This window comes from Ambystoma mexicanum, chromosome 3q (genome assembly GCF_040938575.1).
Source record: "Ambystoma mexicanum isolate Mex_15411 chromosome 3q, UKY_AmexF1_1, whole genome shotgun sequence".
Taxonomy (NCBI): Eukaryota; Metazoa; Chordata; class Amphibia; order Caudata; family Ambystomatidae; genus Ambystoma; species Ambystoma mexicanum.
In genome coordinates, this window is record NC_090926.1 from 408564083 (window position 1) to 408576897 (window position 12815).

Sequence of the window (12815 nt, forward strand, 5' to 3'; positions counted from 1 at the left end):
TCACATTGAGGGGGTTCAGTCTGACTGCAGTAGCAGATGTGGAAATGAAGAGAGAAAAGTTGTGTGGTGGGTTGAATATGACACCAAGGTTACGAGCGCAAGCAGATTAAGGAAGGTAGGTAGGAGAGATGAGAAAAAGAGAGGTAGAGGAAGTGATAGCTTATTTTGCTGGGAAGCAGAGAACTTAAGTCTCAGTGGAGTTGAGCATGAGCGAGTGAGATGCCATCCAATATTTGATGGCTTAAAGACAGTTTGACATTTTTGATAACAGCTTGTCAGATAAGGAGTGAAAGGAGAAGAAGATCTGAGTGTCGTCACTGAAGAGTTCATAGGAGAAGTCATAAGAGGAGATGAGGGCGCCAAGAGCTGAAGTATAGAGAGTGAAGAGAAGCAGACCAAGGACAGACTCTTGGGGAACTCCAACAGTAAGGGGGGTGAGTGGGTAGGTAAAGCTGTTCCAGGACACCTGAAAGCATCTTGGGGTAAGGTATGAAGCAACCCAAGTGAGGACCTTATCTCTGATGCTAAGGAGAGGTAATGTAGAGAGAAGGTCAGAATGGTTGACAGCATCGAAGGCAGCAGAGAGGTCAAGAAGCAAACAAATAGATGAAAGGTTTGCATGTCGAGAGGAAAAGATAAAGTTGCTGACATTGAGGAGAGCTGTCTTGGTAGAATGCAGAGGTCGGAAGCCAGATTGAAGAGGGTCACAGAGTTTGAAAGTATCAAGGAACTCACTGAGTCTATTGAATACAACTTGCTCTAGGATTTTGGAATAGTTTGTTAAGAGAGAGACCAGGTTTCTTAATGATAGGAATGACAGTAGCTGTTTTACAGTATGCAGGAAAAGTGACATTGTCAAGAGAGGAGTTGAAGAGGGAAGTATGATGTGGACAGGGGTGGCTCGTCCACAATGGGTGTGGGGCGTCGACACACCGGGTCTTTGCCCCCTTTCACACATTAAGGAAGAGCCAGCCCAGTGAAATACGAGTACTCCTCCAGCTGTTTTTCTCAGCAGATGGAGTGCTCATAACTGTCAAAGGGAAGCAGTTTCCCTTTATCTGTTAAAGTTCCCTAGCCGTGCAAGCTCAATGAGCCATGCAAGGCTGGGGACGTTTGTTTCCCCAGCCTTGCATGGCTCATTGAAACTGTATGTCTGTATGTGCAAGGGGGCGCTTCTCGCAGCCACGCTCAGGGCCCTCTACGCATGAGCAGAAACCAGGAAGCTTCCTGATTCCTGTTAATGCTAACAGGGGCCTAAGCGCTGGTAAGGAAAGCCCAGTGGCAGCAGGTAAGTTTGTGTATGTTCTGTTTTTTTAATTTAAAGTATGTGTATGGATGTGTGCATGCTGTATTGTTAAATGAATGAATGTATGATGATGGTTGCTGGTATGCATGAGAGCGTGATTGCGGTGTGCATGTTGTGTAAATGTGTGTGTTCATTTATTTTATTATTTAAATATGTGTATGGATGCATGTATGCTTGTGTTATGAGTGAGTGCATGATGGGTGCTCGTGAATGTGAATGAGACAGCGAGTGCTTGCTGTGTATATGTTGTGTAAGTGTGTGTTTGTGTGTGTGTGTGTGCTTGTGCTGGTCCGAGATGATTTTGGCGAGTGGGGGTAGGAGGTTTGTACAACAAAGGCATTTTAAAAATGCCTTTGTTGCACAACTCCCCTCCCCAATGGCCAAAATCAGTTCTCCGTCTGAAGTGCTGTGGGGGTCAGGGGACAGGAATGGTATTTATTAACTGGACTTCTATGATAGATGTCTAGTAAAAATTATTATACCTGCCCTCTGGCCCCCCAGCACCTTGCAGACACACATGATAGATGTCCAGTAAAAAATACCATCCCCGCCCCCTGGATCTCCAGTGCCTGGCATATACACATAACCACATTGATTGTGTGCATGTGGGAGGAGCTCGGGTACCATGAACATGCCTTACCCCAGTTCCCCCAGTGCCTCGCATACACACAATCACATTCATAGTGTGCATGTGAGGCACTGGGGCCAAGGGGGCAGGCATGGCATTTTTTACGGAGTATGCCCAGTAAAGAATGCCATCCCAGTCCGCTGGGATTCCTTGCGCCTCACATGCAATGTGAAGTCTGACTGATAAGCCCCCACCCCCAGCGTCTCACATGTACACACAATTGATTATCTGTGCATTTGAGGCACTGGAGGACAATGAGTGAAGGAATGCCATATATTAATGGGCATCTGATAGATGTCCAGTATAAAATACCATGACTGGGCCCCCCAGCACCTCACATGCACACAATTAATGTGTGCTGGTGAGACGCTCAGGGCCTCGGGGCGGGCATGGCCTTTTATCCTTGGCATCTGTGCCCAATAAAAAATGCCATGACTGTACCCTGGGACCCCAGCTCCTGACACACATCTGCCCCCTGTTCCGCCAGAGCCTCGCAATCACACATAATCACATTCATCATTAATGTGATTATATGTGACTGCAAGGCACTGCCACATCATGGAGCAGGCATGGCATTTGATAAGTGTTATTATGTAGCTAGACTTGCATTTTAATGCAGCCAGTCTAGCATGTAGCTAGACTTTAATTTTAGTGCAACCAGTTTAGCCATTTCTTATTGTGGTATGCCATTTTATATTGGGCAGCTTTGATAATGCACGCATGATCAGTGGTATCATTCTTTCTGTGGCATAACATTTTGTATTGGGCATCTTTTATAAAGCAAGCATGATAATTGTTAATATATATCTAGACTGGCATTTCAATGCAGCCAGTCTAGCCATTTCCTATTGTGGTGTGACATTTTGTATTGGATTTCTTTGATAAAGTAAGCATGATAAGTATTATTATGTAGCTCGACTGGCATTTTAGTACAGCCAGTTTGGACATGTGTTCATACTTTGGCATGCGTTTTTAATGGTAAAGCCAACTGGAATATGTTCTTACATGGGGATAATGCCATACATTATCAGAACAAACGGACATGTTTTCTTATAGTATCATTACTGGAATTATACACAAAGCAAACATGAGTATGTTCTTTTTATGAGAATAATAGGTATAATGGTGCAGTCAGCATAGAAATGTATGGGCACAGCCAGTGTGAAAATGTTTTATACTAGCACATATCGTGGGAAAAGGCATCATGAAAATGTGTTGGAGAAATGCTCCTGTACACTGTTGGTGACTTGCATCTATTGGATTTTTTTCATGAGTTACCCTACAAAACCCAATTGCAAACTGCTTGGCTTTTTACCCAATTTTTCTAAAAAGTGTGCTCTAAAATGCACCATTTTCACTCAATATTTTAAAAAAATTTCCAGGGGAGAACCCACCGAACCTCCCTTGCTTGGCTCGGGCTCCCTCATTACGCTTGGCTGCTATAGCATATCTGGGAGAAATATTTATGCCACTCCACTTAGAAAATTCACTAGCCGCCACTGGTCCTGTGACTATGCTGGGAGTGGGGTGGGTTGAGTCCAGGGACTGTGGTGCGAACAGGATGGGGGGAGCCATGGCATAGTGGTGGGAGCAGGGTAGGGAGAGTGCAGGGACATTGGTGGGAGCAGAGTGAGGAGAGCCCAGGGTCTGTGGTGGGATGGGGAGAGCCCAGGGACTGGGTTAGGAGTGGGATCAAGGAGCCCAGACACTGTGATGGGAGCAGATTGGGGAGCCCCGGTACTATACTGGTAGTAAGGTGCGGTGACGGTGTGCGATAGTTCATAGCCATTTGGACTTACTATCCATTTGGCATTTTGGGGGGGGGTCTGGCCTGCCCACATTTTGCTCAGGGGGGCCTTGGCCAAAAGAGTTTGAAGACCACTGCTCTAATGGCACTAAACCCCATCTTTTCTATCCAGGGAAGGACCTTTAGTGCTTTGTTGTTAGGCAGCTGTGTATCGTGTTTCTAGCGCTTTTCTTTCTTAGATCTTTGGTTCTTACCTTCTGATTCACTTGCTTTTCTACTACAGTTGCTAATACTGAGGTAACTGTGTTTAAAAGTAAAGTGTTAGCGCTCTGTAGCCAGAGCACCCCAAAAGTGAATGTGTATATATAGTAGTGTATGTTTATTGTGATAACTATCTAAGGTTTTTAATTGCTAAGAGTTTGTCCAAGGCCTAACTAATTGATTGCATTGCATTTTTATACATTCTGCCTAACTTGTATTATTAAGAGTGTTCTGTGTGTGCTTAGCTGATCCCTTCACCACTCCCACACACTCCTAAGTCTATGCCTTTCTGCTCAGTCACGCTACCCAGATGGAGTTTGGGCAGAGAGTCGTCTCTTTCCATGTTTGCCAGAAAAGGGAGGCCTCTCAGAATCTGTCCACAGGGCTGATTCTGATAATCAATCCATCCTAACAATAATCAATCCATCCTAACAGTAAGCGCGCCCGGTTGTCTAGATTTGCCTTGAATACAATCACCATACTCATAGGACGGGCCATATAGTTCCAGAAAAAGTGTTTGGTTACTTCTAATGGGTATAGGGTAGTGGGACATGACTAATGGCACTAACTCTCCTGGTCTCTATTTTACAGCAAATCTCCCAGTTGCTGTCACTGCTGCACCAGGGCCAGGTGCACCCCAGGCCCAACCACAGAGGGAACAAATATACGACAAAGAGTCCCAGGTGAGAGAAACTGATTGGTAAGGAGGAGTAGGCACTTGTCAATAGGATACAACTGTACACAGTTAGCCACCGGGGGCTCTCTGGGCTATTGAGAAATCAGGACAATCTGCAACAGGCCTTGGATTCTGCCACTGGTAAAACATAGCTGAAAGCTTTTCATTCCTCCATGTTAAGTGTTTAATGTGAGTCTCCCTAAGCGGTAGGCCCGGATGTGGGTTGCATGCTTGCTGTAGCCAAGGGTTGAAGGGTACAAAAGAAAATAGCGGAACTATGTTCCCTGTTGGCCCTATTCACTGTCACCCATCCTCGCCCCTCCCTGCTCTCCACTGACCCATACCGCCTACATCTCCTGCAATAAAAAAAAAACATACCTTGGCATTGGCTTTCCTCTACTTCACCTCCACTTCTGTGTTTTACAACTTTTTATTTCTTTATTTAAATTTATGAAGCGCACAAAACAGCCCAGAGGCAACGAGGCGCTACAACTGTACTACAGAGACTGAAAGAAACAAAGTGAAAGAAAATGCATCTTAAACGACCACCATTACTTTCAGTAAGTGTCCCCCACAGCTTACAACTTCAAACAATCTTCATTTCTAATTGCCCACTGTTCACACTTCTTAAGATGAAGTGCAAAGAGAAAAGCCACCCCTCTCACCCACCCATTACCTACACAGACGGCCATGCCTGCAGCAATTTCAGGTTAACCTGTTGCTTAGGAGACATACGCTGATCACTGGGGGAGCAGGGCTATGAGGGAAGCTTGGGAATGGACGTTTCGTCCCAAGGAGGCTACTGAAAAGACAACAAGCCAGCGACATAATCGCTCAACTGCATGTGACATTAGAGCCATCCAGCAGGGCCGAGGTTCAAATCCCCAGTAAGCGGGCAGCAAAAAAACGGGTGTGCCCTTCCCCAGCCGTCCAGGAACGGTTCTCCACAGACAAAAAGTAAGGGAACAATGGGTGATTTTACCAAAAACGAGAGGAACGTTGTACCCTTTAGTTCCCGCCCACATCGTGCTCTGGCTGACCCTGGGAATGAAACTGCACCTCACTGGTAACGCCCAACAAGGATAACACATTGTTGGGATCTCTTGTATTTCCGTGCAGAGGGAACTTGGCCTAGCAGGCCGATGGACTTTCCTTTTTGGTGGCAGGATGACAAATGATTTGCATATGGGTGACCTCCTCCAATTGTGTAGACCAAACACAATCAATGGCATGGAAGCGGCTCATAACAACGCTAGTGGTCACAACTATTTAAAAGCTTCCATTCATCGCTTTTTGGTGTCCATTGTAAGTCTTACTAGCTGGGAGGTGGTTATGCTCAGAAATGACTCCTTTGCTGGTTGATCCATGGGAATCAACTTGATCCTCACAGATGATAACCAAAGTGGCCAAACATGCCTGAGGTTGCTTGCATTTCTGTGCAAAGGGGACAGTGCTTAAAAGTTAAGGCCGGACTGCCCTGATTGCAATATGACTGGTCCACTTCTGTAATATTGCAGACAGGCTAAAACAATGAAATGGACGCTGCCCAGAGCAATGCCAGTACTTGCAATTAATTCCAAGCTTTCCACTTAATATTTCTGGTGTTCAGAGGGCTTCTAAAGAGCAGAAGGGCTGGGGCAGAGGTAGTTGGGTGTGAGGTTATGCCACTTAGGGTCCCAGTGGAGCCGCTCAAGCCAGATCTGGTAACTCTGTCCTGGCGTTCAGACAGAAAATTCTCATGGCCACGTATGGGACACAAGCAAGCTGTCTTTAGTGGAATATGGGCGAGGGGGTCTTCCTGGTGGGGGATTGCGATCCATCACAATCATAAATAGAGGGTGGCAAGGCCTCATCCTCAGTAATCTGATTTGCTTGCTTTTGCCAACAGAAGCGCTACGCAGGAGGCTGATTGGATGAGCACGAAGGACAGTGGACACGGGGAAAGCGAGGCCGGAGATTTGGAGTCCGAGGCCGGCGGAGACCTGGCGTCCTCTCACCTGCTTCTGGAAGATGGCCTGGAGGGCCTCATGGACCCTGCAGATGGTGACTTCTAGCTTTTTCTCTTACTAATAGCAATGTTGCCTTTTTATTTGCATTTTAAAGAAACGCACATTACAGACAAAATTCTCATAAACCCTACCAAGAGCCCTGCGTCGCACAGTCCCGTTCTCCCCAAACAGCCACAGGCCGGTTCATTGTGTATCATAGACTAGCGTTAAAGCTTTGTGTCCTTGGATACCCCACCCAAACCTCGATGGCCAATTAGCCATCAGCTGTTTAAACTCCTTCAGTCCAGATGCGTAGCCAGGCTTGTCTAACAAGTGGGGCCTGAAGCTAATGTGGTTGGGCCCACAGCAGTGGCATGAACATCTGTAAATACCCAAGCAGTGCTGCTGTGTGGGCATTTACAGATGTTGTGTGGGTCTTGCCCGCTCAGGACCTACCCTTTCTGTCCCCAGGACCTCGCAGAGCATTCTGTTCCACCATTATACCCGAGATTCACATTTCCACAGGGAACCCCAGTTTTTGTAAGATTCATGCATTGGTCCAGTCCAAAGTAACCCAGAGGTAATCTCTGGAGCCCCATTTTGTTGCAATGGTCAGTTCAGATAATAGCTAGCCATCACCAGAAGTAGTTTAGCATGTCTAGAGTAAGATAAGCAGATTCCTCCCAAATACCCCTTACTAGCAGTCTAGGGTCCTTACCTCCTATATGCCTGTGATCTTGGGCATCTCTTGAACCGCCAGGATCCAGAAACTCTATATTTTGGGACAGTTCCAAACAATAAGAAAGAATGACCCCATTAAGTCAGCACGCCTACAAGCAACCTGTCAAGCACACTCTCCCACTAGATAGAACAATACATGTGATGTAAGATTTTATACTGAATAAGGCGCCGTCTAGAATGGATTGCTACCTCCCCTGGTGGCTTCCATCACGCCTATATCGACTTCCCACTTCCCTTACGTTGTTCCAGGAAATCTAACAACTGGACTAGCCAATAAGCAGTGCACACATTGTTGTTTCATTGAATGCATTTAATCAGGCATCTATTTTTTAGTTGGCAATAGGTTTGTAAGTCTGCGTGGGTTTTAAGTGGATCTCCCAGTACTACAATGCCTAGTGCCCGTGTGCCTTCCTCGTCCTATTTCCGAAAGCCCTGTAGTTTTTGCTATTCAAGCATCTCCGCCTCATACTCGCAGGGAAACTGTCAGGGTCATTTCTGTAGGGCCACCAGTCCTCCTTGTTACTTTCCTCCACACCTATTCAGACGCCAGCGGGAAAGGTATTGAGATAGCTTCTTCATATAGTCAATCCTTCGGTCCCCTGTTGCCCATGCAATTCACTTTGAGTCCGTAGTGGAGCTGCATTTAGGGACCTCCGTAGCACCTACAGGGAAAAGGCTAAGGATATCATCTGATATGTCACCTATCTAGGCCAGTGACCAACGTCTCCATTAAAACCCCTCATGAATGGCTCCAGGTTCAGGGGTATCTATGCACCTGAGTGCCTATCAGTGTCTGTCCCCAGGTACTTTAGAGGACGTTCTGTAAGAATTACATCTTCTTCACCTTTGACAAGAGAACAGAATGTTGCCAGTTTATCTCTAGACCCCTGTGGGATCAGTTCTCACTCAGCAGGTCCATTCTCCTTTGGCTCTATACTTGAGGCTCTCCGAAGTACAGTAAAGGTAATCTACGTAAAGTCAAATTTTGCCCTCCCTCTCAGATGCCAACAGCCATCTAAATCCCAGCAATTCTCGGCCCTCCATCATCCATACCATCAATGACTACAATGCGAGTGTGAGCCACAATGGAGGCAGACGGCCCCATTCTTGGGCCCTCCTGCTCAGTGGACATTCTCTAGAATGTGGACAGTTGACCCTCGCTCTGATGGTGGGGCCAGTATATAAGAGGCATACCCAGTCCATGAAGAAAGAAACACATCCCATTTATTGTAAATATGGCTTATGTATAAGAAGGCTCTAGTTAGCCAAAGTCCTTCTACCAATCTAAAGCCATGCTCATGAATGGGCCCATAATATGGTCAGCCTTCCAGCATGCCCTTGGAAGCCTTCTAAAATTCCATCTGTTTGAGCGTTTAGGCATAGACCTAGGCTCATATGGATGTGGCAGTGTTGTCATCACCCTAGTAACCTACTTCTACAGATGGGATGAATTATTTGTTCTCCCAATTTCTTAGAGAGTGGGCCATTAGGCAGTTTGGTCCTGGAGTGTTCCCTGTCTGCATTTGTGTAATTACCTGTGCCACTTCTGGTTGCTGGATATTTGACCATAGATCTGCTCACTGATTATCTGACAGGCTTCTGATCAAGAGCTTGTGGGCTACAATTCCTACTGCTTGGGCACAATGCCTTATAATAGGATGCAAACTCATCTGCAATGCTTTGTCTATCTTGCACCAATGAGCATCTTTGATCGGTAATCCCAGGACACACATTCCTTTCATCTTTGTGGGCCAACATTATTAGTATTTTTCCAACCTTATCCCTGTAGTTGGACAACCTGCCCCCAAACAGCCTATTGGGACATCTGTGTCAAGCTCTAGAACACGCACCATTCCCTCAACCCCTCATCTCCATTTGTTCTACTACCTACTGCTGGCTTAGCTACATTTCATTCCAATTGGAACAGATTTTTGTTGTTAGGATTCGTCGCGAGACTTGATAACAGCCCTCATTTTACCCCAGATAGTCACCTTGTGGGCTTTCCATAGGACCATAATGTCATCGCTGGGTAGGACAGTAATCTCTAGGTGTTCCTGTGTATTTTGACCCACTTGTGTAGTCCCTTCCACGACCAACAAGCAGCAGACATTTAACCTCCATATCCCTGCTGATAGGCAACTTCCCCAGAGGAAGCTTCCCCACTGTGGAGAGCGGTCAGACAACCCCCTGTGAGAAAATTAACATTACTGACTTGATGACAGTCGGTATTCCTGAGTAAAGAATTATTGAATCCTGGAGAAGGTGGTTACGCGAGAAGGTCTCCACGGTTCAGGCAAACACTCTGAGTATTGAATCAATCCTGCCATCTATCTCTATGCCCTTGAATGGTCATTGGGTCTGTCCATGAACCCTTTTAGTGCTGGGACTTCAATGCTTTCCTATACAAATTAGTATGTGTCTATGTACACACTTCCTATGATGAAAGTGTTTAGTCGTTTGATCCCCTCCCCGCCCCCTCAGGGTTGCACCTCCACTACTATGGACTGGATATAGTTTAGTAGACTTGTCACAAGCTGCTGAGGGTGCATACACATTAAAGACACGACATCCTCTCCTCCTCTGCCCGTTATCATGATAAATCTACCGCCAGGATCCCTGAGAACTATCACAATCCGGATGGGCAGGGTTTTTCTATACGGAATGGCTACCCCCTCCTCCCCTCGTGAGCCCTGCTTGTTGTACAATATTGTAGGGCGACATGCCCAGTAACCTACAGCGATACCCTTGGAAGTGAGTCTCCTGCAGCTGAGGCAGGTCAAGCTGCTGTCGTGTTCCAGTCTTTACTTATTAATTTCGTACAGAAGTTCAAACATGTCATAACATCCTCCAACTGTGCCCTCGCCTGTGGAACTACCTGACAGGAATACACATTCCCGTTGCACTCTGACTAATCCAATGGAAATGCCAGTGGGGACTACATATCCCAGAACGCATTATTCCACACGTATTACTGATGTTACCACAGCAATGCACTCTGCCCCATGCATTATAGATTCCCACTCACGACTAGGCCCCATATGGCATTTGCTACAGCCTGCGCAGTTTCCTCCATAGAGGTAGATATCCCAGAATGAATTGGCTCACTTCAGATACTGGACTCTTATGTCCCAGAATGAACCCTGTCTCATCAGTAGCACTATGCCCTTCAAAGTACAGTTAACTGCATACTACTATCAGAACCCACTGCTATATCTCCTCAAGACGATGTGTCGCATATACCAGTTAACACTCTCAATACAACTGCCTCAAAAGGCCTACATGTTACACAAGGGCTCTAATTTGACTCATTTCAGATATCCCCTCTTCTCCGTCTCCCATAGAACTACATGTCAAGAAATGAACATTGCCTTAATCTAGAAGCACCAAGATGAGTTCATGTCTATGCATGTATGCCACCTCACAATAGAAGCCTCCAGAAAACTGCACACCGGAGAATGAGAAAGTACTTTGCATAACTGAGTACAGCTGCTGTCACAAGAACGCCTGTTCAAAGTCTCACTTAGTTCAGAGCCTCCACTATATGCTCCAGAAAGCACTACCTCTCACTCACCACATTTGCATTTTTTTATTATTTTTTTTATATAGCGCTACGAACCCTCAGGCACCTGAGAGCTGCTTATTGTTACCCACAGTGTGTGGTGCTCATTTATCCACCTCGGAAGCATGAAAGGCTGAGTTTGGCACTCCTGGGATTCGAACCTGCATCGGCAGGCTCTGCTCGGATGTCAAAGCGAGCGCTCTACTCGCTGTGCTATCTGACATAACATCCTACCTGAGTACACCTATTATAATGCACTCTAACGCACCTAGGGCAGCTATCAGAACTACATTTCTTTTTCTGTTTATACTTTATTGTGCATTTGGTTATCATACAATCCTTAAGCATACTTAGCAACATTACATTCATTTTAATAAAATATCAATTCATACTTGTAAAATATGTTTATATATTCAAATCCATATCAATACTCAGATTAATATCACACCAAAAAGGAAAACATAATAAAAATAATCAAATTTTAAAATACATGCAGTACATTTTTCACGCATCCTTTTCACAAAATTGATTTTCACATAATCACACCAAATCAAAATCGGCCTTTTCAAATAAGAGAATATGTAAAAAATAGCACCTCATTCCAGATGCGGCAAGCAGCAGCAGGATAACAATTGATTCAGGTATGAAGAGTGTGCACCAAAATTGTTCAGTTTCAAGTCGTTCAATACGGTCAACAAATTTTCCATATCCTTGAACATATAAGAGTTTTAACCTAGGACCCATTGCCAAAATATGGCGCTCTGTGTCGATCTCTAAACAGCAAAAACGACAAAGTCTTCTGTCATAAATTGCGTTCTTCCAGGCCCCCTGATACTCCAACGTAGGTAAAGGAATAAAAAGCAGATATCAAATAAAACATTTTAGAGCCGGAAAACAGGACTTAGTCAAATAGGTGCAAGGTGTGTTTAATAAAAAACTTTGAGACAAAAGGACCTTATATCTCTTCTTAATAGCTAGTTTGGCCGAATTACTTATTCTACCTCACTCTATAGATTTGTTTCAAAATCTGTTCTATATTAGTCAATTCGAGTCAAGAGGTAATTGGCCGATTATTCCAGTTCAAGGAGAAAAGGATTCACATTTCCCAATATTCTCAGAGGTTTATTAGTATTGCTCAGAGGAGAGAGCAATTTGAGATAAAGAATGGTACGTTGGACTAACCGAATGGTACTGAGGGAATAAAGATCGTATTACATCCTCAAGGCCTCAACTGGGACGGAACTCGGCAAATTCATTACAGAGCAAACTATTTTGCCCTCAAACTTATCAAGCCATTTAACTTGTCTCAGAGAGAGAGCCTTTAGCTCATAAACTATTGCTGGGATAATGCTAGTTCGATAAATAGTCAAAACCTTCTATATTGTTTCCTCCATTACTAGCTATGTACCATTTAATGTCCAACCATTTTTCCATATCTTGATATTTACGACGTCCTTGTAAAAATGATTAGTGGGGTTGAGCTGTAGGGGGAAACCTAAATAGATGTAACTGTCCACCACTTCGAGTTTATCGTTTCCCAGTCTCCATATGAATGTGGACTTTTTTGGCAGACCTCCCCCTAAACACATGATTTTTGTTTTCTTAGTGTTAATCATCATGTGGTTTTCCTGAGCAAAATCAGAAAGAGCGTCAATCAAGCGCTGAAGTCTTAAAGGAGTCTGGTCAATAAGGACAGTGTCGTCCGCATACCCAAGCCATGACACTGCCATGCTATTAATTCTAGGAGGAACATTACTTCCCACATCTAACGAACTAGCCATATCTGAGATGTATAGATTAAACAGCAGGGGTACAAGAACAAACCCCTGCTTAATCCTAAATTTGTCTCAGTAAAAGAAGTAAGTTTACCCCCCTGATTCAGGCGAACTGCAACTATCGTGTGAGTATA

The 12815-nt window shown here is 44.9% G+C and overlaps 1 protein-coding gene across 1 annotated transcript in view; it reads left to right on the forward strand.

Annotated features, from left to right (window-relative positions):
* PCDH12 (protocadherin 12) overlaps nt 1-12815 on the forward strand; it is a 66073-nt gene that overhangs the window by 23580 nt on the left and 29678 nt on the right. The window contains exons 2-3 of the mRNA XM_069654108.1: nt 4534-4625; nt 6507-6661. Coding sequence (XP_069510209.1) covers nt 4534-4625; nt 6507-6661 — 247 coding nt within the window. The remainder of the gene's footprint in view (nt 1-4533; nt 4626-6506; nt 6662-12815) is intronic.